At 51.1% G+C, this 21,413-nt stretch overlaps 1 protein-coding gene and 1 long non-coding RNA gene across 3 annotated transcripts in view; one reads left to right on the top strand and one right to left on the bottom strand.

Annotated features, from left to right (window-relative positions):
* Positions 1 to 21,413, bottom strand: part of SLC1A7 (solute carrier family 1 member 7) — a 51,390-nt gene that overhangs the window by 21,926 nt on the left and 8,051 nt on the right. For both annotated transcript variants that reach the window (XM_043461294.1, XM_043461293.1), the window contains exons 2-3: positions 21,076 to 21,155; positions 4,446 to 4,661 (exon numbers count right to left, since the gene is read on the bottom strand). In XM_043461294.1, the coding sequence (XP_043317229.1) occupies positions 4,446 to 4,661; positions 21,076 to 21,155 (296 nt within the window). The remainder of the gene's footprint in view (positions 1 to 4,445; positions 4,662 to 21,075; positions 21,156 to 21,413) is intronic.
* Positions 837 to 21,082, top strand: LOC122436961. Its single transcript, XR_006268158.1, has 3 exons — positions 837 to 1,127; positions 9,541 to 9,633; positions 20,612 to 21,082. It is a non-coding gene; the product is annotated as an uncharacterized LOC122436961 (long non-coding RNA).

Genomic DNA, 21,413 nt, shown 5'->3' with positions numbered 1-21,413 from the left:
CTGCCAACCTCATCTCCCAGAACCTGCCTCAGAACTTTCTGCTCGTGCCCAGAAGCCTCCTCACTGGCCTCTAGGCCTTTGTGTTTCAGAACCACAGAGCTAGAAGGGATCTTGAAACTCACTGGGGGAAGAGGCCCGGGGAGGGGGCTGGCCCCCAAGAGCCACACAGCAATCCCATAGAGCTGAGATGAGAGTCCCTGCGGGAAGCACATGATCCCCCCCTGCAGCCCCGCTCTCTGACTGAGACACGGTGACAGCGATGTCCAACCACCCAGCTTTGCAAAAAAACTTGCTCAGGGTTGAGAGCGACTGGGAGAAAAACCTCAAACCAAAAGTATCAATTTTCACCACGTGAAAAGCAGCTGAGAGCAGGGACTCCTCCTGGAACATTTGACTCTGACATGTGTGTATGATCCAGGGCCCTGAGCCCCTGAGCAGGGGAGGCCGTTGGGGAGGGCGGGGGCTCCCCCTGCGCCAAGACTCCTTCCACCACAGGGAAAGGCTGTTTCGAATCATAGGCTCCAAGAAATGATGACTCATAGGCACCAAATCTTAGAAATAGTGGGTCTTAGACATGAAACTTCTCGAAATTCCTCTGCCCTTGGTTTCCAGGACATCAGCTTTCCTGGTTCTCCTCCTGCTCCAGCAGCTCTGCACCGTCCTCCAGGGTGGTTGTGGGCAGAGACTCACCCGGGCCTCGACACCTCGTGCTTGGCCATTTTCCCCGTGTCAGTGCCTCAAACCCCACTGGGGCTTCAGGCCCCGGTGCAACAGATGTCCCCGCCTCCCACGTATGCAACCAGCAAGCACTCAGCGCCTCCGCTCTGTGGGTCTGCTCTAGGCTCCAGGATACAGCAGGATGGTTTTTAAACAACTGGCCCTCCCGGAGCATACTTTATTCCAGTAAGAGAGACAGAAATACACAGATAGGGTAATGGCAGGCACTAAGACCAGCTATGAAGAGAGAGAGGCTGGGAGGGCCCTCTGCAGAGGTGTAAACGGAGCAAGAGAAGGACTATCCTGACAGAGGCAGCGAGGAGGCCGAGGTGCTGAGACAGGATCCTAAGGACGTTCCAAGGACTGTATGGAGGCCAGCAGGCTGGAGCCAGGAGAGAGTTGGAGTGAAGGTCAGAGGCCCAACCTGTACATGGAGGGGTGGATCATGATGGGCCTGTAGGCCACAGTGAACACTGTGGATTTTGTCAACCTGTGACAGGTTGTGAGCAGGTTTATAAAGGATCCATCTGGCTGTTGTGCTGAGAACAGACTGTAGGGAAGCAGAGAGAAAGCAGGTGACCATACTGGACCCTCAAGAGAGAGGTGATGATGGTCTGTGCGAAGGTGGAAGTGGTAGAGGGACAGAAGGCATAAGGTTTAAGATATTAGAGAGCTGGCAGAATTTGCTGAAAGACTGGATGCAGGACATGAGAGAAAAAGAGACGAAAGGACAGATTAGGGGAAAATCAACTGTTGAGCTTCGGATGTGCTCATTTTGAGATGCCTTTAGACAAGTGCATGGAAGAATCTGGAGTGCAGGTGAGAGGTTTCCACTGGAAACAAAATTTGGCAGTGTCAGTGTACAGAAAGTGTACAACACCATTGTACTGATGGAATCACCAGGCACGTAAAGGTAGCTACAGCAGACCTTGCTTGGAACTCTTGACCCTGTGGGTGAGAACCACACAGCAGGAACAAAACTGCAGGTACTTTTGTGATCCTTTGTTCATCACATATCTCAAAGGATTAAAAGAACCTGGAGAATGGAGAAGATGGAGGGAGTGGTCGCTTGATTGTACTAATGGCCCTTATTCATTGATGCCTTGTCACACCTGGATACCCAAGTGGCTGAGTGGTAAAGAATCTGCCTGTCAGTGCAGGATGATGCAGGAGATGTGGGTTTGATCCCTGGATTGGGAAGATCCCCTGGAGTAGGAAATGGCAACGCACTCCAGTATTCTTGCTGGAAAACTCCATAGACAGAGGAACCTGGCGGGAGGGCTACAGTCCATGGGCTGACAAAGAGTCAGACAGGGCACAACAACTTTTTTGCCTTGTCACATTGCTATCCCTTCCCACCCTAAGTCATGGCCACATGACTCTTCTTGGCTGGTAGGATGTTAGTGGACTCAGCTAAAGTAGAGACTTACAAAAACACTAGCATGTTTCTGTTTCCCTCTCTGTTCCTCTATCTTCCTCATAAGAGCATGCCCAGGCTAGCTCTCCCTTGGAACCCCATCACCACCATGAAATAAATCCAGGCTGGCCTGCAGGAAGATGAGGGAACATGAGGAGCACAGCTAGATCTAAGCCAGGATCATCCTGGAGCAGCTCTTCCCCAGTGGAGTGGCCAGCTGCCTGCAGACACATGAGCCAGCTCAGCTGAGCTCAGTCCAAGTCAGCGGGAACTTCCATCTGACCTGTAGACATGTGGTGGTTGTTTCAAGGCACTAGGTCTTTGGATGATTTGTCACACAGCAACAGCTGACTGATACAGAGGGCAAGGGTTACTCGGGAGAAAGAGAAAGGGAGAGAGAGGGATTGTATGCTGGGCATCTACCCCCATAGGGGACGAGAGGACTGCTTCTCCTTCACTTTAAGTCAAGAGAACTACTCAAAGACCTTGGCTGTGTCCTCTAGGATCTGCGGCGTGTAGGACCTGGGGCCTGACTCATGTCCAAAGGACCTGGGAAAGGCCCGCATATCCACAAAGGATGTGTGCATGTGTGTGTGTGTGTGTGTGTGTGTGTGTGTGTGTGTTCCACAGGCCAATGTGAACTTTGCAGAAGGGACTCTGCCTAAGAGGATCACTGGAGTGAGTGGTGGTGAGGTGTCCCCAGACACCAGAGGTCAGGGCTGAGGAGGGCATCCTGAGCAGCCAAATGGTGCAGGGAGTGTCTGAGTCAAGGGGACAACAGGTGAGAGATACCAGTGACAGGAGGGGCACCAAAGAGCCCACAAAGGCTCCCCTGAAGAAATACAATCAGGGAGCACCTACCCCAGCTCACTCCACTTCCAGTGAAGGAGGACTTTGCTAGCCATCCCTCTCCCTCTCTGCTGTGCAGCCCCAGAGCTAGCAACAGGGAAGTAGATGGAGCAAGAAAGAAGGAGAAGCCTCCTATGACCTTCTTCCTCACTCCGATTTCCATGTCTGAATCAGCAAAAGGCTAGGACAGGATCTGTTTTAAATGGAATGAGTTTAGAGTTTTACTGTTAGGTTGGACTGGATTTCTTATGAGTTCTCTCTTTTTTTTTTTTTGGTTGTGCAGTGTGTCACGTGGGATCTTATTTCCCCAGCCGGGGATGGAAACTGCATTGGCGGGTGGGGAGTCTTAACCACTGGACCTCCAGGCAAGTCCTGGACTGGATTTCTTATATCTGAAATTGGCAAGAAAATGGGAGGGACCAGAAGAAGTCCACAGAGCAAGTTTAATGGGACACCCTGTTGAGCCCAGTAAACTGTTTCCAATGTGGTGCTTCCCTGGGTTTAATCCCAGCCCTGCTGTCCATACCCACACTGTCCTGGGAGACCCCTTTGCCATCGGGGTCTTCTTAAGGCCTCTATCTGCTCTTCTCCCAACCTCCATCTCTGGCTCAGACTCCCCACAGGATTCAAATCCAGCAGCCAACCACCAGGTGACACCTCTCCCAGGAGATCCACACCTGCTCCTCACTGTCCTCTGGCCTGGCGACCATGCTGTTGCCCACTCAGGTGCCCAGGCCAGACACGTTCATGCCTTTGAAATCAGCAGCCCCACCTCCTCCACTTCTCCCCCCATCTCGCCGTCTCCTGCTGATTTTACCTCCTGCGCGGCCTTCAGTCTTCCTTCCTCCCCCAGGCCCATTGCTACCACCCTGGCCCCATCCTTTCTTCTGTCTTCCTCTCTGGCTGTGCGCCCCCAATCCTATCCACCAGCACTCTGGCAGACAGAGTAAGCCTTCTGAATTGGATCATGGCACTCCTATGTCTAAAACCCATTTCCTGTGGCCTTTAAGGTAAAGGTTCCTAAAATTTAGGTTCCCAATGCTTTTCATGGTCTGGCCCCAACTGACTTCTCCAGCAATGACTGTCCACTTCCCCCTTTACACCTCAGGACCCAGAATGGCCCGTGACTTCTCCCTACAACACTGCACCCAGCTCAGGACTTCTGTGCAACTGTTGCCTTCCTGACGAATGTCCTTACTGCATCCCCTTTGCCCGCCTGCTCATCCCGTCCTGATGGGGGTGGACAGTTCAGTGTGAGCCCGCGGGGAGCATGGGGTGGAGGGGGCAGAGTGTGGCCTCTGTGGCTGACCCTTTGTGACCACGAGCGATCAAGAGAAGACCCTGAGCACCTGTCCCCACCCCCTCTCCCGCTCCTTGGGTGACAGGCAGGGCTGGGTCTGTGGAGTCAGCAGCCCCACCCGGGTGTGGCATTCCCAAGTAGGGTGCTGGCCGCGGGGGTTACCGAATGAGGTCCAGCAGGGGGTCGGCTGAGCTCATGATGGGCTTCCCACTCTGCTCAGTTGTCTCCTTCTGGGCTGCGCCACCCGGATGGATGATGGAGACCATGATGATGCCCACGATGACCGCCACGAAGGTGGTCCACAGGTAGTACGCCACGGTGAGGATGCCCAGGCGGCTGGAGGTCTTGGCATCCAGGGAGGCAAGGCCGGACATCAAGCTGGGAGAGCGGTGGGTGTCAGCGTCTGTGGGTGGGCAGGCCAGGCACTCAGGTGCACCCACTCTCACTCCCTCCTTGCTCTGCCCGGCACCCTCGCAGAGCTCCTGGGAATGAGCAGGCATGGGGATCCTCCCACCCCTAATCCCCTGGCTCCATCGAGCCCCCCTCTGCTCTTGTCCCCTTGCCCGGTGTCATCAGCCAAGCCCATTCACACTTCTAGACTTTTCCACATGTTCTTTCTTTTGTTTTCTGTCCTCTTAGCAGCTCCCTTCAGTTGCCCAACTCCTACCCAGCAGATGAGACCAAGCTCAGTGCCACCTCTTGAGTGAAATCTCTTTGGACTACCTGCCTCTCCCCCAGAGTTAGGACCCCATGGGAAGAGTCCCCACAACTCCTGGCTCCTCTTTCATGACCCTGGTTGTCACTGTCTGTCTCTCTCATCAGACTGAGGACGTGTGAGCAGAGGGGCAGGTCTGTGTGTCCTTTGTGCCCAGCATGAGTTTTCAGTGCTGCCGCAGGCAGGTGGTTAATGCAGGCTTTTGAATGAACTCATGCCTGAGACTGAATGAGGGAGTGAGTTAGAGCCGTGGGCTGGGAGTTGGTGATCTGGCTCTGTGACCCAGGCGTCCATCTTTGGACGTCAGGAGCTGCATCTATAAAATGGAGCATGGTTAGATTTTCCCTGAAAGGTGCCACCCTGTGGCTGGCCCAGACTCTCCACGTGGGAGGTTGTGAGAAGGGTCTTGTGGGTCTCCTCCCTCTTGGCTCCTCCCCAACTCTGCCTGCCACCCACCAGAGCAAGTCAACCCTGGAGCTGTTCTTCTCACGGCTGTTGGGGCAGGTTGGGGTGGGGAGTGAGGGGGTGGGGGTGGGGGGGGAGGTTGGGGGTGTGCGTGAGGGGGTTGAGGGTGTGGGGGGAGCAAGTGAGGTCAGTTAAGGAGATGCTTGCACTTTGCTTTGCTGCCAAAAGGATTTTTCCCCAAAGCCCTTTCATTCTTTCAGATAAAGGAAGTATTTGTCTGTTTTTAATCATGTAAACAAGAGCAGATAATCCCTTCCTATCCACCTCCTCTTATCGTTAGACTGCAGCAGGCATCATCTAGCATCAGAGCTAAGCACAGAAAGCCTCTCCCCCACCCCAGGCTGTAACCGCTGCCTGTGAGCACCCTGCTCTTGCTGTAGCAAAGGCCCACTCCTCTTTAAGACACAGTTAAAAGGTCTCCTCCTCCAGGAAGCCTTCCCTGACCATCAGACAGGGGTAATACCCCTTTGCTGGGATGCCACTCTCCCTGTGCTGTCCCAGTCCCACCTCACTAAGCAGTTGACTATTTACTGAAAGTGCCTCCAGGGCTGAGCCTGGGTCTGTTTCAATGCTGGGCCTGTAGAGCCAGAACCCACACTCCAGAACTGCTAGAGTGTAGTCTGCTGAGTGAAGGAGTGAATGAGTCAGTATTTACAATCTCCATTCATGTCTGTCTGCCAAGACACCATATGTTAGTGATGGGCTTAGGGTGGGTCTTAAATGTAAATCCTGAAGGGCTGGTAATGAGATTGAATGGAGAAATGAGGGGCCGCCCTGCAACATTATCCATGAGAGAGATTATCCCCAGACGAGGGCCAGCACATCAGCTCAGGGCCAAATGGGCCTCTGACTGTAACAGACTCCCCCAGAGCCAAGTCCAACTACTGCAGGCCATAGGGAAGCCCTGGCCCTGAGCCAGGACACTAGTGGCTGGCTGAACTCAGTCCCTAGCTCCAGGCCTGTCCTCTTTCACCCTTGTAGTTATTTAGTCCTTTAGTGCATGTCCTCAGAGAAGGGCAATGGCACCCCACTCCAGTACTCTTGCCTGGAAAATCCCATGGACGGAGGAGCCTGGTAGGCTGCAGTCCATGGGGTCGTGACGAGTCAGACACAACTGAGTAACTTCACTTTCACTTTTCACTTGTATGCATTGGAGAAGGAAATGGCAACCCACTCCAGTGTTCTTGCCTGGAGAATCCCAGGGACAGCGGAGCCTGGTGGCCTGCTGTCTATGGGGTCACACAGAGTCGGACACGACTGAAGCGACTTAGCAGCAGCAGCAGCAGTGAATGTCCACTCTGTGCCATGCTCTGTGCCCACAGAAGGAAATCAGAGTCAATCCCTCAAGCAGCTCCTGCTCTGGGAGGGGGGTGGGGAGCAAGACAGACCTGGACACTCGAGACATAAGTGGACCCCAGGACATGATGTTTGCATCAGTACCACAAGGGAGGGGACAAGGACATGCTGTCTTCATTCAGAGGAGGGAGGGGTCACTTACAGATAGGAGAAATAAGGAAGGGTTACCTGGAGGAGAGGGCACTAGAAAATGAAGAAGATTTGGAGATGGGGGCAGAGGTGCCAGGCAGTGGGACACCATAAGCCAACAGGGAGGCCGAGGGACTTGAAAGTGTGGGGACACCGTGGTGCTTAATGTGGTCAGAGCTCAGGTCATATTTGAGGTTGGGTGACATGTGGGGCAGAAGGGATGGACTAAGCTCAGATGTGGGGGTGGCCTTGAGTGCCAACCCAAGGAGGACACAGAGGAGGGTAGGGTTTAACAACACATCTAGTAGGATTTGCTGGACGTCTGAAAAGGGAAAACTAAACATTCCTTAGGTCTGAGAATATCAAAGTAAACAGAGTATATAGGGAAGTAGTATTTGTAAGAGCAAAAACATGGGGCCATCTTAAATCACTGAGGCAGATTAGATTCAAAGTTACAACCTATCCATGCAATAGGGTTCTATGAAGCCATTAGAAGTGATGGTTTCATTGGAAATGTGTTCCTATTTAATGTCAAGTGGGGAAAGCAAAGAATGAGACCCTCTCTGCAGGGTGTCCTGGAGCTTCTATGGTCCAGATAAACATAGATGTGCTTGAGGGATTGTGCAGGAGAGGGGTGTAGGTGAAAATCAGACCCCAGAAAGAAGCAAGGGGCCCCTCAATAGGTCACCCCGAGGAAAAAGAAGTCTCACCCGGGGTTAGTGCCCTCTCAGGAACAGACCAGATGTGGTAAGAAAGGGAGTGCCAGTCCTAGATCCAGCCAAAGGGACCCCTGACACGGGGGCTCTGGAGAGGAGAGGGCTAATGGGTAAAATGGAAAGAATTCCTTCACCCGGGACCCAAGCAGTTCCACTCTGGAGCCGCGCTCCCAGCACCCAGCATGGAAAAGCTTTCCCTACTGGCTGAGGAGAAGTGGGAGCAGCAGTGGTGAACTGCTGACACTATGACAGAGCAGACCTTCGCCGCCCCTCCCCAGACTGACAGCATATCAGAGAAGGCCCTCGTCTCCCCTCCCCAGGCTGACAATATATCGGAGAAGACCCTCGTCTCCCCTCCCCAGGCTGGTGCCAGCAGTTCTGGGGTGACCACAGTGATGGCAGAGGCCGAGGAGAACAGGAGCTGAGTGTGGGAGGGCCTGGATTTCACAGGAGACAGCGGCCACTCCTGGAACTCACAGTCACAGGAAAGGAAGTTCAAGGTCCTGCCATTCAGCTGGAGGGGGCTCTTTGAGGTGTAGACTTTGGGGCCAAGCCGTTAGTTAAAGTGGCCTTTCTGAGATCCTACAAGCTGGGGTGGGGTGGTCTGCATGGAGTGTTAGGTCACATGGTCATGCACAGGGTAAAAACAAGAAAATTTATCAGTAGCCGTCTTTGGGTGGTGGGATTATAGTCAATTTCTGCTCTGTTTTTATTGTTTTTCCACATTCTCTATTATTTCTAGAATGAGCATGTCTTGCTTGTGCAATGAAAAACACAACCTCAAGTAGCAGTAGCCACAGAGACCATGATTTGTCTGGACCTTAACTGTCCCCAAACACCTGAACATCTACCTCATTGGATCCTTAATCTCCTGTGTCAGTATTGCCTGATGGGATGATAAGGTGAACTACCCTGTAATGTAAAATTTTTTTGCAGTCACAGTAAAAAAAAAAAAAAGAAACAAGTGATGTTCATTTTTGGTGGAATTAACTTTAATATTTTAATTCAGTAAATCCAAAATATTATCATTTCAATGTGTAATCATTAGAAAAAGCTTATAAAAACTACTTCTGGTTTTAAATTTTTTAATTTAAATCAATTAAAAACAAGAAGTTTAGTTTTTCTGTTGCACTTATCCACATTTCAAAGGTTCACCAGTCACTTACGACCAGGGACTGCTTTATTGGGCTGCATAGTTTAAGTTACAGATAAGAAAAATAAAGGGGTGGAGACAATTGACCAAGCTGCCCAGCTGGTCAGTTGTAGAGTTAAAACTGGGACAGGGGTTTGGGGTTCAACCCTGTGGGGTTTCCCTTCTCCCACAGTGACTCTCCATGGTACAGATCTGGTTTAACTCCTATGGAAGTATAAGGCCTTCCAGATTTGGCTAATCGTAATTTTAGTGTGATTCAGTCCATGTAATACCTCTTTAGTTCAGCTCTTAGAGTTCATGACCTGCCCCGTGGCCACTGCCCTCAGAGTTGTGGTAGTGAGCTCCCCATCTTTGGAAGTATCCAAGTGGAGGCTGGGTGGCCACCCATTGGAATGCTAGATCAAGGCTTCCAGACTTAGTGGGAGATTCCATGAGGTTGACTTCAAATGTTCCTTCTGGCTCTGTGATTAATAGGTAGGGAAGACTCGGTAAACTTGCCTTCCCAACTCCCAGAATAGGGGTGCTTCTGGGAACCCCCCACATCCTCAAGGGTCCTGGGAAGAGCTTCAGGAAGCCCAAAAGTCTGGGACTCCCTCCTAAGCCATCTGGCAACCCCGCCGGGCCCGGGATTATGTTTCAAGAGATTGATGTGATCGGGGAGCTGACTGGCCCCTGGGCCCTGTCTGTTGCAATCTGGTAATCTGGTAATTGCTCCACTTGCAGGGGTAGGGGAAAGGAGTTGCTGTTGCCAGGCTCCACCAGGAGGGAGAAAAAGGCTGCCACTGACCCTCACCTGTTCTCATGCACACCCCTGAGGTGAGTATCGTGACCCTACATAACCAGAAGAGGTACCCGCGGCTCCCTGCACACTTCAGTGTGGAGGGCAGACAGCCTGCTCAGACTGCTGGGGGCCCCGCCCTGTCAGAAGTCTGTGGTGGCTCCCGTTGGCCCTCAGGAACTGTCCACACTCCTTCACGGCCTTAGAATCATTCTTCTCCTCACTGGTACCTCTCCAGCCACCCCGTTCTCACTGCTGCTCCTTGAACCACCTTTGCGCTGGTTGTTCCTTTAGCCTGGTACCCCCTACCCCACCCCACGCACATCTCTCCAACCTAACTGCTTTCCACTTGCTCTTTCCAAGTTCAGCTCAGACCTACTTCCTCTGGAAAGCCTTCCCTGACTGTGGCCATCTCATTCACTTCCCCAGGGCACCCTGTACTTCCCAGTTTGTTCCAAGGCACTCTGCTGGCACACTCCCTTCTGAATCCCCAGGGACCACCCACCTCTGGCCCTGGGCAGGCTGGCCCCCACACATGCTGAGTGAAGCAGTGAACAGTGAGGGAACGCTGTTACCTTGCCCTTGCCCTCCCTGCTTTTTTTCTGGTCCTCTCCTGCTGCCGCCCATTTTTCTAGTCTCCACTCAGGTACCTCCTCCTTCTGAGGGCCTCCTGAGCCCACCAGACCAGGCCAGGCAGCTCCTGGTTGCCTGCACACACCCTCACTGTGTGGGAGGCTCGGGCACTTTCCTGAGCCTCTGTGCACCTCAGTTCCCACTGGATGATAAAATAGGGATGTGCCCAGTCATTCAGTCATGTCTGACTCTGTGACCCCATGGACTGTAGCCCACCAGGCTCCTCTGTCCATGAAATTTTCCAGGCAGCAATACTGAAGTGGGCTGCTATTTTCTTTTCCAAAATGGGGATAGTGATTGTTTACTGTGAGGGTTAGTCTAGGTTTAGAAGAGTGCCTGGTACATAGCAAGTAGTCAACACATTCCAATTACCAGCATACCTCTGTGCTGTCATCAAATGTTCCATGGCCACCTGCCCAAGCAGACCGTGAGCTCCTCTAGGGAAGGGCAGAATCTGGCTCAGTTCTAGGTCCTGAGAGCTCAGGGCCTGGCCTGGCATGGGTGCAGGTTTGCTGGTGTGTGTGTGTATGTGTGTGTGTGTTAAGCCAGGGTGAAATTCTAGACTAGATTGTGAAAGGGGGTGACTTCTGAGCTCTGATGACCGTGAGCACCCATTGTGGGCTCTGGAGAACAAGTCATCGCGACCAGCCTTGGTTCCCTTGCCAGGTTTAGCAAAGTGCCCCTGGCAGTGTGTGTCCGTGTGACATTGAGGTAGTTGGCACAGGGCCTCCTGAGAACTGTGAGAGTGACTATCACAGGCAGAGCCCTCTTCTGAGTGCTGAGAACCTGGGAGGGTCTCTGGAGCTGTACTTTGGAGCTCTCCCTTCAGCCCTCTCCTTCCCGGTTGTTTTTATCAATGGCTCGGCCAAGGGCACTGACAGCATGTGGATCAGATTTGTAGAGGATGGGAAGCTGGGAGGAACAGCCAGTGTGCTGGATGAGGGAGTTGGAACTAAGCAGAACTCAGGCTAGTTTGGTCTGACCTGATGAAGATGAACATGGACACATGCAGAGCCATACTTGGCTTCAGCACCACAGAGAGCACGAACACTGGGGTGGAGAAGGGCTGAGCCCCAGCTGCAGCACGCGGAAGGGGGACTTGGGGGGTTTGTTTGCTGCCAGCTTGGTGAGTCACTGGGGAATGAGGCTGCTGAAGGGCAGCCTGTGTAGCTAGAAGCCTGGAGGGCTTGCTGAAGAGGCTACAGACCTGCCCTTGACGTTGAGACCCACTGGAAATGGGACAAAGGAGGGAGGTGTGTGTCCCAGAGAGGGCAGCTGGGGTAGGTGGTGGGGGACAGTGATGCCAGCCTGGAGGCCAGGGGCTGTGGAGCATAGAAGAGCAGACCTGGGAAACACTGGGATCCATGGGAAAAGCCATGAGGAAGCAGAGCTCAGCTCAACACCAGGAATAACTTCCTAGAAACATCTGTCCTGCCCTGGAAGGGACCTCCTTGAGAAGTAGTGAGCTCCCAGTCACTGGAGGTGTGCAAGCAACTTGCTCAAGTCACACAGTGAGTAAGTAGATTTGAACCTTGGTCTACCAGCATGACAACATCCACAATCACAACATCCTGCACTGGGAAGTTAAAGACAGGAAGGAGCCAAGTCCTTGGGCTCTGGCCTTGGCTGACCTAGTCAGGGAGGCTCTACGAAGCTGGCCTCTGGGTGCAGCTGCAGGCAGTTCACCCAACAGGCAAGAGATGGAGGCATCCGGGGGTCCGTGGGAGTCCCGTCAGCCCTTCCAAGTACTCAGGTCTTTTTCCTTCCCCTGAGTGAACCATAGACCGGGCAGCTGTGTCACGTAGCAAGTGCCACGTTAGCACTTCGATGCTGTCCCGGCCACACCCCCACCCTCAAGCCAAACTTCTTCTGAGACCTAAGGCAGGATGCCTAGGCTCCCACTTGGCTAAGATCTAGGTCTTCTAGCTCCAGCACCCCCTTCCCAAGGGTGGGAATTACTCTACCATCTTTGTTTGCATACCTCAGGGGACAGAGGACTCACTACCTTCACTGTGGGCTAGTTATACTTATCAGTATGACATCTGCCTCCAGGGAAGAGAATTTCTACACTGAGCCCAGCCCTGCCCCTGGAGCCACGCAGACCAAACCTCTTTGGTTCCACTGCAGATTCCATGGGACCGGGGTGGGTGGGAAGGTGGGGATGAAGTTCAGGGCTCAGAGTGTGAGGCGGGGTGAGAGATGGAAGAGTAGGGGTGGCAAGGAGCCAGGCATGGATCTGGGGATGCTGCTGTGTCCCCAACTGCCTTCTGGAGGTCCCCCTTCCCAAGGCCCCTGGCCACGAGATGGGTTGGGAACTTGCAAGGAACAAGCTTGAACTCAGTCAAAAGCAAAAGCTTGGAGGAGCCGCAGTCGCAGCCCTTGAGAGCTCATGTCTGATCATATGTCAATCTCAACCACTTTTCATTAGGAAGGCTGCGTTCCCAAGAGCAGTAAGGGGCCATCCAGTTTCCAGTCTCCTACCCCTTTATTTTCTGTGAAGCAAAGAATGTCAGGTGGAGGGAGCCAGTTTTCCCACATGTGACCGTGACTCGGCTCTGTGGCCACAGGTAGTCACCTCCACCATTAGGAACGGCTTTCCTGGGACAACCGTCATAACTGGTTATGACCAGTGCCCCTATGCCATGGTTAGGAGGGAGAGAAAGAACCCACCCAGAGGATATGGGAACACAGGTCCCCTACTTCCCCTCCCTCTACCAGAGGGGCGGCTAGTGTCTAGTCCAACTGGGCCCACCTGCCCCAGGCTCTTGAACTTGACCCTCCCCATACAGTGGTTGTCCACAGAGGAGAGTAGCAGGAACTTTTTCAAGATCTCACCCACCTCCCCAGACTCACATATGTCCCCAGAATGCCCCATGTTGAACACATACTCTGCGTGTCGTGGGCTCCTAAAAAGAAAGGAGGAGGGTTTGTGGCCCCCAGGTGGGTGGAGAGACCTGCAGGCTGGACATCACAAAGCCCTGGGTTGTGGTTGGGTTGAGAGAGGCCAGAGCAGGGGTCTAGCCCAGCCTGGGAATCAGGCTGGAGTTCCCATAGGAGGTGGCTGCTGAAAAGATCCTTGAAGGATGAGTAGGAATTCTCTAACTGGAAGTGGGGAAGATCCTGGGGGTCTGTGATGGGTGATAAAATCTGGAAGTTTTCGGAGTCACCAAGCTGATGGTCTGACCCCACCCGCAGCCCACAGCTGGGCTTTGTTTCCCCTTCTGATGAGTAAGGTGATCAGCTGACTGGGCAAGTGGGCCAAAGAGTGATCCCAGGGCTCCCATCAGAAAGGTCAGCAGGGCTCTGCTAAGAACATTTGCCCCATGACTTGTAGGGTAGAGTTCAGAAGTGCAAGCTGCCCATTCCTCCTACCTCCCTCCCACTGGCTGTCTACCCTGGGACGCCCCAGGCAACTGCCCCTTGCAGACTGGCTCTCAAGCCAGACTTCAATGGCGGCTTGGCCCAGAACCATCTCCAGTAAGTTAGAACGTGGGTGTTTGGGAGTTGTCTGCCAAACTAGAGTTCCTCAGGAAGGGGGAGAAGGGAGGTTTGGGTTTCTTTGGCCAAACATGACTTCCTCATTCTGAGAAAAATCAGTCTAAAATTCTTACAATAGAAAAGCAGTACATATACATGTGCACACATACACTCACACAATACACGTGTAAATATCTACAGCACACATTCACATATTAACCCACACACTCGTGGATTTCTCTGCTATGATGTGGAGCTAACAAAACATTCTGCCATGTTCAGCATCAGTGAGTCACAAACACATGGATTCAGTTTTCCTTGAATGATGCCTGGTTTAAGACGTTGAAGAATGAGGGGAGAGGAGAGTTTGGCAAAAAGCAAGTGGAGATTTGGAGGCTCTAGCTGGATCCAGATGCTGATTTGACCCACCCCTGCTTCCTTGCATCACTCTTGTCTGGGGATGTGTGAAAACAAGGCTTAGATGACCTCCCAACATTAGAAGCAAAGTCCAACCTCACTGGGGCCAAAATGGTCCCCCTCCCCCCATAGCACCTGCTGGGAACATCTTTGTAAAGTTTGCAGAAGGCATTGTGTCTATTTTATGGTTGAGGTGAAGAGTGTGGTAAATAACAGGTGTTGGGGTAAATCTGGGGGCTTCCTTCATGGCTCAGACAGTGAAGAATCTGCCTGCAATGCAGGAGACCCTGGTTTGATCCCTGGGTTGGGAAGATCCCCTGGAGGAGGGCATGGCAACCCACTCCAGTATTCTTGCCTGGAGAATCCCCATGGACAGAGGAGCCTGGAGGGCTACAGTCCATGGGGGTCGCAAAAAGTCCAACATGATGGAGTGACTAAGCACAGCACAGCAGTGAGGTATCTTCCAAGAACATAAAGGAACAGGAAGTTGCCAGTATTCTTTGGGTTAAACCATAAATGTAAATTGGGTTAAATAATAAATGTAAAGCAAAAGGGATCCAGGTAGCAACAAGTGATATTACAGGGAGAAAATGGGAAAGGAAGGCTCCAAAGGCTTGACTTTTCTAATGAAAGAAGGTGTAATTAGCATGGAATCAGTCAGCAGTGGAGCACAGAGAAGACAGAAGAGAGTGGTAAGTTCCTTAGCACTGTCCAAGTACAATGCCATGGCAGGTGCTAACCATCAGACTATTAGTTCCTATGCCAATGTAACATGAGGCAGAGCTTTCTAAATTTTGTCTGAGGCTTCTGTGTTCCTTGCAGTTGAGTTCGTTTTTAGAAGAATTTTTCAAGTGACAATTGTGAGGCAAGAAGGCACCCATTGTGCAGGGGAAGGGAGAGACTTGCAGTTTGATGGAAGTGCCCCTCCTTGAGACCTTAAAATCTGCCGAGTTATGAAAAGGGACACTAATTTGCACAAGAGACTCAGGGGCCTTCTGAGAAAAAAGAGACTAAAACCCTAACCACTGCTTCTTGCAATTTGAAGTTAGAATCAGGGTTTACTAGGGTGCCCATGACCAAGGTCTGTCAGCACTAAAGACCTCCAGGGCTAACTCACCATGGGGGAGAATGGATTCAGGGCTCAACCTCAGTGAGCTAATCTCAGAGCATGACTGAAGTTGTTTTGAAGAACCACAACTGAGCTCTCTGGTATGACCTAAGAGCCAGAACTGAGCATCCCTGTGGCTTGAGCAGGTACATGTACCTGCAAAGGGCCGTGTTTAGGCTGGAACCAATCCATGCAGAACCTGTGCTCAACAGTGACACTATGTGGAAGGAACCAGAGCAACAGGGCTCATGGCAAGATCAGATGTTCCAGTTCTCTCTTTACCTATTAATACTTATAAGCTGATCTTGGCCAATGGATGCAGGCCTCAAGAGGAAGAAAATGGGCTTCCTGCTTGTGCATATTCATTCCTCAAGTCAGTACATAAAGCAAAAACCATTCATAATTAAATTTTCCCTTGAAGATCCCTTAAATTGTTCATAAAGTTCAGGAGGTATATACTTTCATTCAAGACAGTTTTCCTCCCAGTTTTGGGTTGCTGTTTCTTTAGGTGATCACCAGCTGAAGTGGACGGCATTCACTTGGAGGCCATGATGTGAAAAAGAAACCATACAATCCTCTCTTCATGGCCTAGAATCACCACAGCCATGTGGGGAGATGTTCACGTGTCAGATGCAAGACACGTGGGAACTGAGACTGACTTAGAGTGAAGTGGACCCAGCTCTCCCATGGTACAGGCACCCAGGACATAGCTCTTTGAATGGGGGAAGCCATTTGTCTCCTTTAAAAGATTTTCTCTCTTTTTCGTACCACATGTAATTGAATTCACTAAATTTAAATGCATGTAGGATGGAACTCCACCACCTGGGCCCTGAAAACTAAAAATGGCAAACCTAGACTCATACAGGTTATACCGTTACATAATTGTCCTGCCAGCACAGATTTAACCAGTGAGGTCCCCAAGTGATGAGTCTACAGGAGAAGTGCTCTGGCCAGAGGCTGGGTGCATTTGTCCTCCTTGGCAATTGTATTTATCTCTGTGGATGAAGAAATTGACATTTGGTTTATTTGGCTGCTTCTTGCCGGTATCAGAGGACAGGCATGACCAGTTCAGGGGCTCAGATGAGGTTGAGTTTCTGAATCAGTAAGCCAAGGACCACACCCTGGGCCTAGTGAATTCACTAATAAGAAAGACAAGAACAAACATTTTCAAGAAAAAGAATAGGGGCAGAATTAGGGATGTGGAATGATAGGATTGTTTGTTATCCAGTGTTTGTAATCCGCTTATGTAACTTTTTAAAGTGCAAACCATTTTAAAAAGATAACTCCGAATCATTGTTCAAATGTTGGTCATAAACCTTGCCTGAATTCTGCCTCAACTTCTTCCACTGCTCTTTGTTCATTTAAAAAGCATTTCTTAGGCACATATGATGTACCAGACCCTGTGATGTCCCTGAGAAAGAGACGAATTCATATTCTTCAGGATCCTTTTTATGGTAAGGAGGTTGTCCGTGTTCAGAAGAAATTCCTCGATGAGCCACTGGGACCAGAAGCTGGGAAGCACCTCCACCCAACCCCACTCCAGGAATAGGGCGTGAGTGGAGATGACTTATAAAGACAAGGAGGGTAGGATTTCTGGCTCGTCTTGAAGGGGTAGAGAGAAGGAAGGTATGGAGACAGAAAACAGGTGGACACACCCTAGGGTGACCCCTAGTGATCCATGCCCTTGTGAACATAGAGGGGGACTTAATTAAGAGGTGAAGAGGGCATCGTGGGAGGGAAGCAGCCTGAGCAGAGGTGGTATGCGGCATGCTTAGAAACTAACGAGGGGACCAGCCTGACACCAGGGGCTTGGTGTCGGGAAGGGAGGCAGATTCTCCAGGAAGAGAGGAATGGGTGCCAGGCTTTGGGACCCCAACTTGCAGGTTACTGGAATTGAAGCAAATGTGCCTTGATGTGTATCCTTGTACTGCCCTGGAGCAATTTACACAGCAGGAAGCCTCTGTCTCCTGGGGGTACAGCTTGGAGGCCCGGGAACAGAAGAGCAACAGCCCTCAAGCCAGGCTCTCTAGCTTTCCAGCCAGAAGTTCTGACCCCAAGTCATCATGGTTTCTTTTCAAACCATTAGAACACATGTGGAACTTTTAAAACAAACTCATTTGGGCCCTTTGGCAGTTCTGGTTCAGCAAGCTGGGAATGAGGCCTGACAGTTGAATTTTCAAATTTGCTTTGGTGATTTTTCTCTGTCCTGAGCGACAAACCCCAAACCAGAGGGGCTGCTCCTTGAGGATAAAAATGCCTGGCCCTGGGCTGGTCAAGAGCAAGAGCTCAGGGAACCATGGGTGATGGATGGGCAGATGGATTACAGACCAGTTGAAGCTAAAGGAAGACAGGCTCAGGGATGGAGCAGTTAGGCGTTCAGAAATGTGTCATTTTCTCCCAAGAAGGTTTAATTCTCCCTTAATAGGGAAGTTTTACAGCACTTTCATATTTCAGTGACACGGTTGCTCTGCACCAGCCCAAACTATATAATATAAACACATGAAACATATAAACACACACTGGCTTTTCTCAAGTTAATACCACATTCCACTTTCAGCCAAGAGAAAGCACTTGAGTCTGGTGGCATGAGACCAGGCCTTTGAGAGCCAGGACTCAGAGAGCTGGATGGGCCTAAAATCACTGGGTAGCCTGGGTAAACTGAGGCCCAGGTAAACTTGCCTGCCCCAAGATCACCTGGTGATTGTGGCAGAAGCAGACCTAGGACCCAGGCCTTTGACCCTGATTTCGGGACATTTTTTTTTTTTAAGTTAAATAACTTGCCCAAAGTCACACAGCTAGGAAATAGCAGAGCCAGGATGTGAACCCAGGCAGGTTTGCCTGATTCCAGGGTCCATGCAAGGGCCACTTCATTTGAAGTGTTTCTGTTATGAGTAAGAGGCAACACCCTGGCAGTGAGTAAGGTCAACAATAAAGGGTGATGAAGATGCCCCATAATATTGCTATACAACTAGGGAAAAGGAAACAAAACAACAGAGTCCTGTGTTCCTCCGGCAGCATGTTTATTTGGCTGTTGTGTAATTGTCTATTTCCTCATCAGTCTCCCTCACAGCCTGTGAGCTCCTAGTAAACAGAACCTCATTCATCTCTGCATCTACAGCATTCAGTACAGGGCCACATGCCAGAAAGCACAATTGTTGAACTCATTAATCCACTCAGCAAGTATTAATAAGCACTTAAAGCGCGCCAGGCATTTGACAAGTTCCTGGGTGGAACCTCAACAGAATATTGCCTCTGCCTTCACAGAAAGTATAGTCCAGTGGAAGACAAGTTAACAATGATATACATATAGAATAATAACACATAGTAAGTGCTAAGCAAGAAAAGGAAGAGGGCATGATGGGGGAGAGTGAAGGTGGTAGTGAAGGGGGATGGATGGGGAGGGCCTTTCTAAGGCAGTGACATGGAAGTTGAGATTTAAAGGAAGAGGAAGGGGAAGACATGGAAAGTGTTGGGGAAGCAGGCTCCAGGCAGAAGGAAGGCCCTGAGATGTGTGGAGACCCTGAGATGGGGAGGGTTTGGTTTGCTTACAAAACTAAGAGGCCAGGATGCTGGAGTGAGTGAGGCACAAGACCAGGTGGAGCACAGGCTGGGAGGACCCTGAAGGGCCTCCTAGTTAGGTTAAGGATGTGAGGTTTATACTAGATGCCATGGGAGCCATTGAAGGGTTTTAGGTGAATGAATGGCATGGCCGGATGGGCTTTTCATGAGACCATTCTGGACACCAGGTGGAGAAGAGATGGGAGGGGAACAAAAACCCAAGCCTGGAGACCAGTGACATCACAGTGGAGTCTGCACCTGTGGTGGGGATGACGATGGGTTCTAGTTGTGGGGAAGAATCAGCTGGAGTCACTGATGGATGAGCTGGGGTGGGGAAGAGAATAAACACAGAGGTTTGAATAACTGGGTAGGTGGAGCTGCCACTTACTGACAAGCAGAAAATAGGAAAAGGAATGGGTTTACAGGGCAAAAATCTCATGTTGATTATGCTAAATTGAAATCCTCATGAAATATCAAGTCAACATCAAGGCAACGTCCCAGGTGGCGCAGTGGTAAAGAATCTGCTTGTCAATAGAGGAAATGCAGGAGACATGGGTTCGATCCCTGGGTCAGGAAGATTCCCTGGAGCGGGAAATGGCAACCCGCTCCAGTGTTCTTGCCTGGGAAATTCCATGGACAGAGGAACCTGGTGGGCTACAGTCCATGGGGTCTCAAAGAGTCGAACATGACTGAATGCACACACACACACACACACACACACACACACACACCATGTCAGGTAGGTAGTTTGAGTAATTCTCAGAAGGGAGGGGGGTCTATAAACTTGGCTTATAGGTGGTATGTTAAAGCCATGAGGACAGATGAGAAAAGGCCTGAGAAATTGCAATTCAGAGGTTGATTAGAGGGGGGTGAAACTGGGATGAAGAGGCAGAGAGCAGACAAAGCTAGAAAGTGTAAGGTCATAGGGAGGAGTGTTTTAAGAGGGAAAGAGTGACCAATCATTTTATCAAGTGTATGAAATGTTGTGAACAGGTCAGGCAGAGCAAGAACTCAGAGTGTCCTTTGGATATAGCAATAGGGAGGCTACCGGTGACCTTGACAGATTCCCTGACTTAACGAATGACTCAAAAGATGTGTGAAGAGGAGGCAACCACTGAAGACGTTTGAGGAGTCAGGGAAGGCTTCTGGAGGGAAATGGCCTTTTAGCAGAGCCTTGAAGGTTGAGTCCTGAGAGACCCAAATGCTGCCTGCATGCAGCTGAACTGAGCTTGGCAAGGCCTCCTACAGGCAGCAGAAAGCACCATTAGCTGGCCTCTTAGATAATGGGGGACCATTATCTCTGCCACCCTAGAGGGGTGGCTCCCTCCTCAGCAATAGGGAAGCCGAGAAGGCTAATGACCCTGCCCAGGGGGACAGAGCCCCCTATATCCAGGAACCTCCTGAATCCAGGATTCAGAGGCTTGTCCACTTCCCTCCCTGCACACAAGTCCTGGGAGGTAAGGGTTCTAAACCCATGGTCTCAGAGCAAAGGGCTCTTGGACACCATCTGGAGCCACCAGCTCATTATACATCTGAAAATTCTGAGACCTAGAGAGGACCAGGGCCTTGGTCAAACTCACCAGCACTTCTGTGGTAGAGACCAGGTGACCTCCAAGGATTTGCACTGGCCCTCACCCAAGTGGGTAAAGACTGAATGCTTTAGCCTGGCATTCAAGGTCTTTCATGATGAAGAACCCATCCTCCAGCTTCATCTCCCACCTGTCTGCCCTCAAAGCCTGTGCTCAATAGATAGCTTCCAATGGTCCTCACAGCAACCTTTTGGAGTAGATGTTTTTTTTTTTTTTTTTTTTCTTATTTTACAGATGAGGAAACTGAGGCTCAGAGGAGTCTGACAACCTGTCCAAGTTTCTGCAGGCAAGTACAGCACATAGCTGAGCCAGGATATCATCCTGTGATCGTTTCCAAGGTCACCTTTACCCCACGCCTCGCTGCATTCATCACCTAGAGCCTCTCTCCCTGGGAGCAGGGCCTGAACTCCCTGACCCTGAGCTACCCTGGAGTCAGGTCAATCTCTATGACTCCAAATCACTCCAAATTAAGTCAACAAAGTGTCCACTGAAAGGGACTGAAGCAACCGGTGCCACTGAATGAGCCAGACTCCAGCAGCCCCTGCCACAGCCTCCTCCCCACAAGGACCCTACAACCATGCCATCCGGAGCCTGCAGTCCAGACACCCACCGCAGGAGCAGGGCCCAGACGGAATCTGTACAGAAGCCTCTCCCGGAAACCCCACCCCAGCCCTCCCAGCCGAACACCCGCCCCTCACCTGGAGACTACCAGTGGGAGGATCAGCATCTTCAACATCCTCATCAAGAGCTCTCCCGGAAACTGGAAGTAACTAATTTCCTGAAAACACAGAAAGAGCTGGGCTTAGAGCAGATGATATGGACTTCACAGTTATTTTACAATCTTCAGAGCACCATTTCACCCATATTCTCCTGTCTAACACATGGACAGCAGAGTCCATGGAGAAAACACTGGCTCTGGAGCCAAACAGACTTGGATTCCAATCTTGACCCCCTGTAAGTAGCTGTGTGGCCGTAAGCAAGTTACTCAATCTCTCTGAGTTTTTCTCATCTGTAACATGAGGGTCATAACCATTTC

This window comes from Cervus canadensis, chromosome 2 (genome assembly GCF_019320065.1).
Source record: "Cervus canadensis isolate Bull #8, Minnesota chromosome 2, ASM1932006v1, whole genome shotgun sequence".
Taxonomy (NCBI): Eukaryota; Metazoa; Chordata; class Mammalia; order Artiodactyla; family Cervidae; genus Cervus; species Cervus canadensis.
The sequence above is the reverse complement of the archived record's forward strand: the minus strand, read 5'-3'. Positions and strand labels throughout refer to the sequence as shown.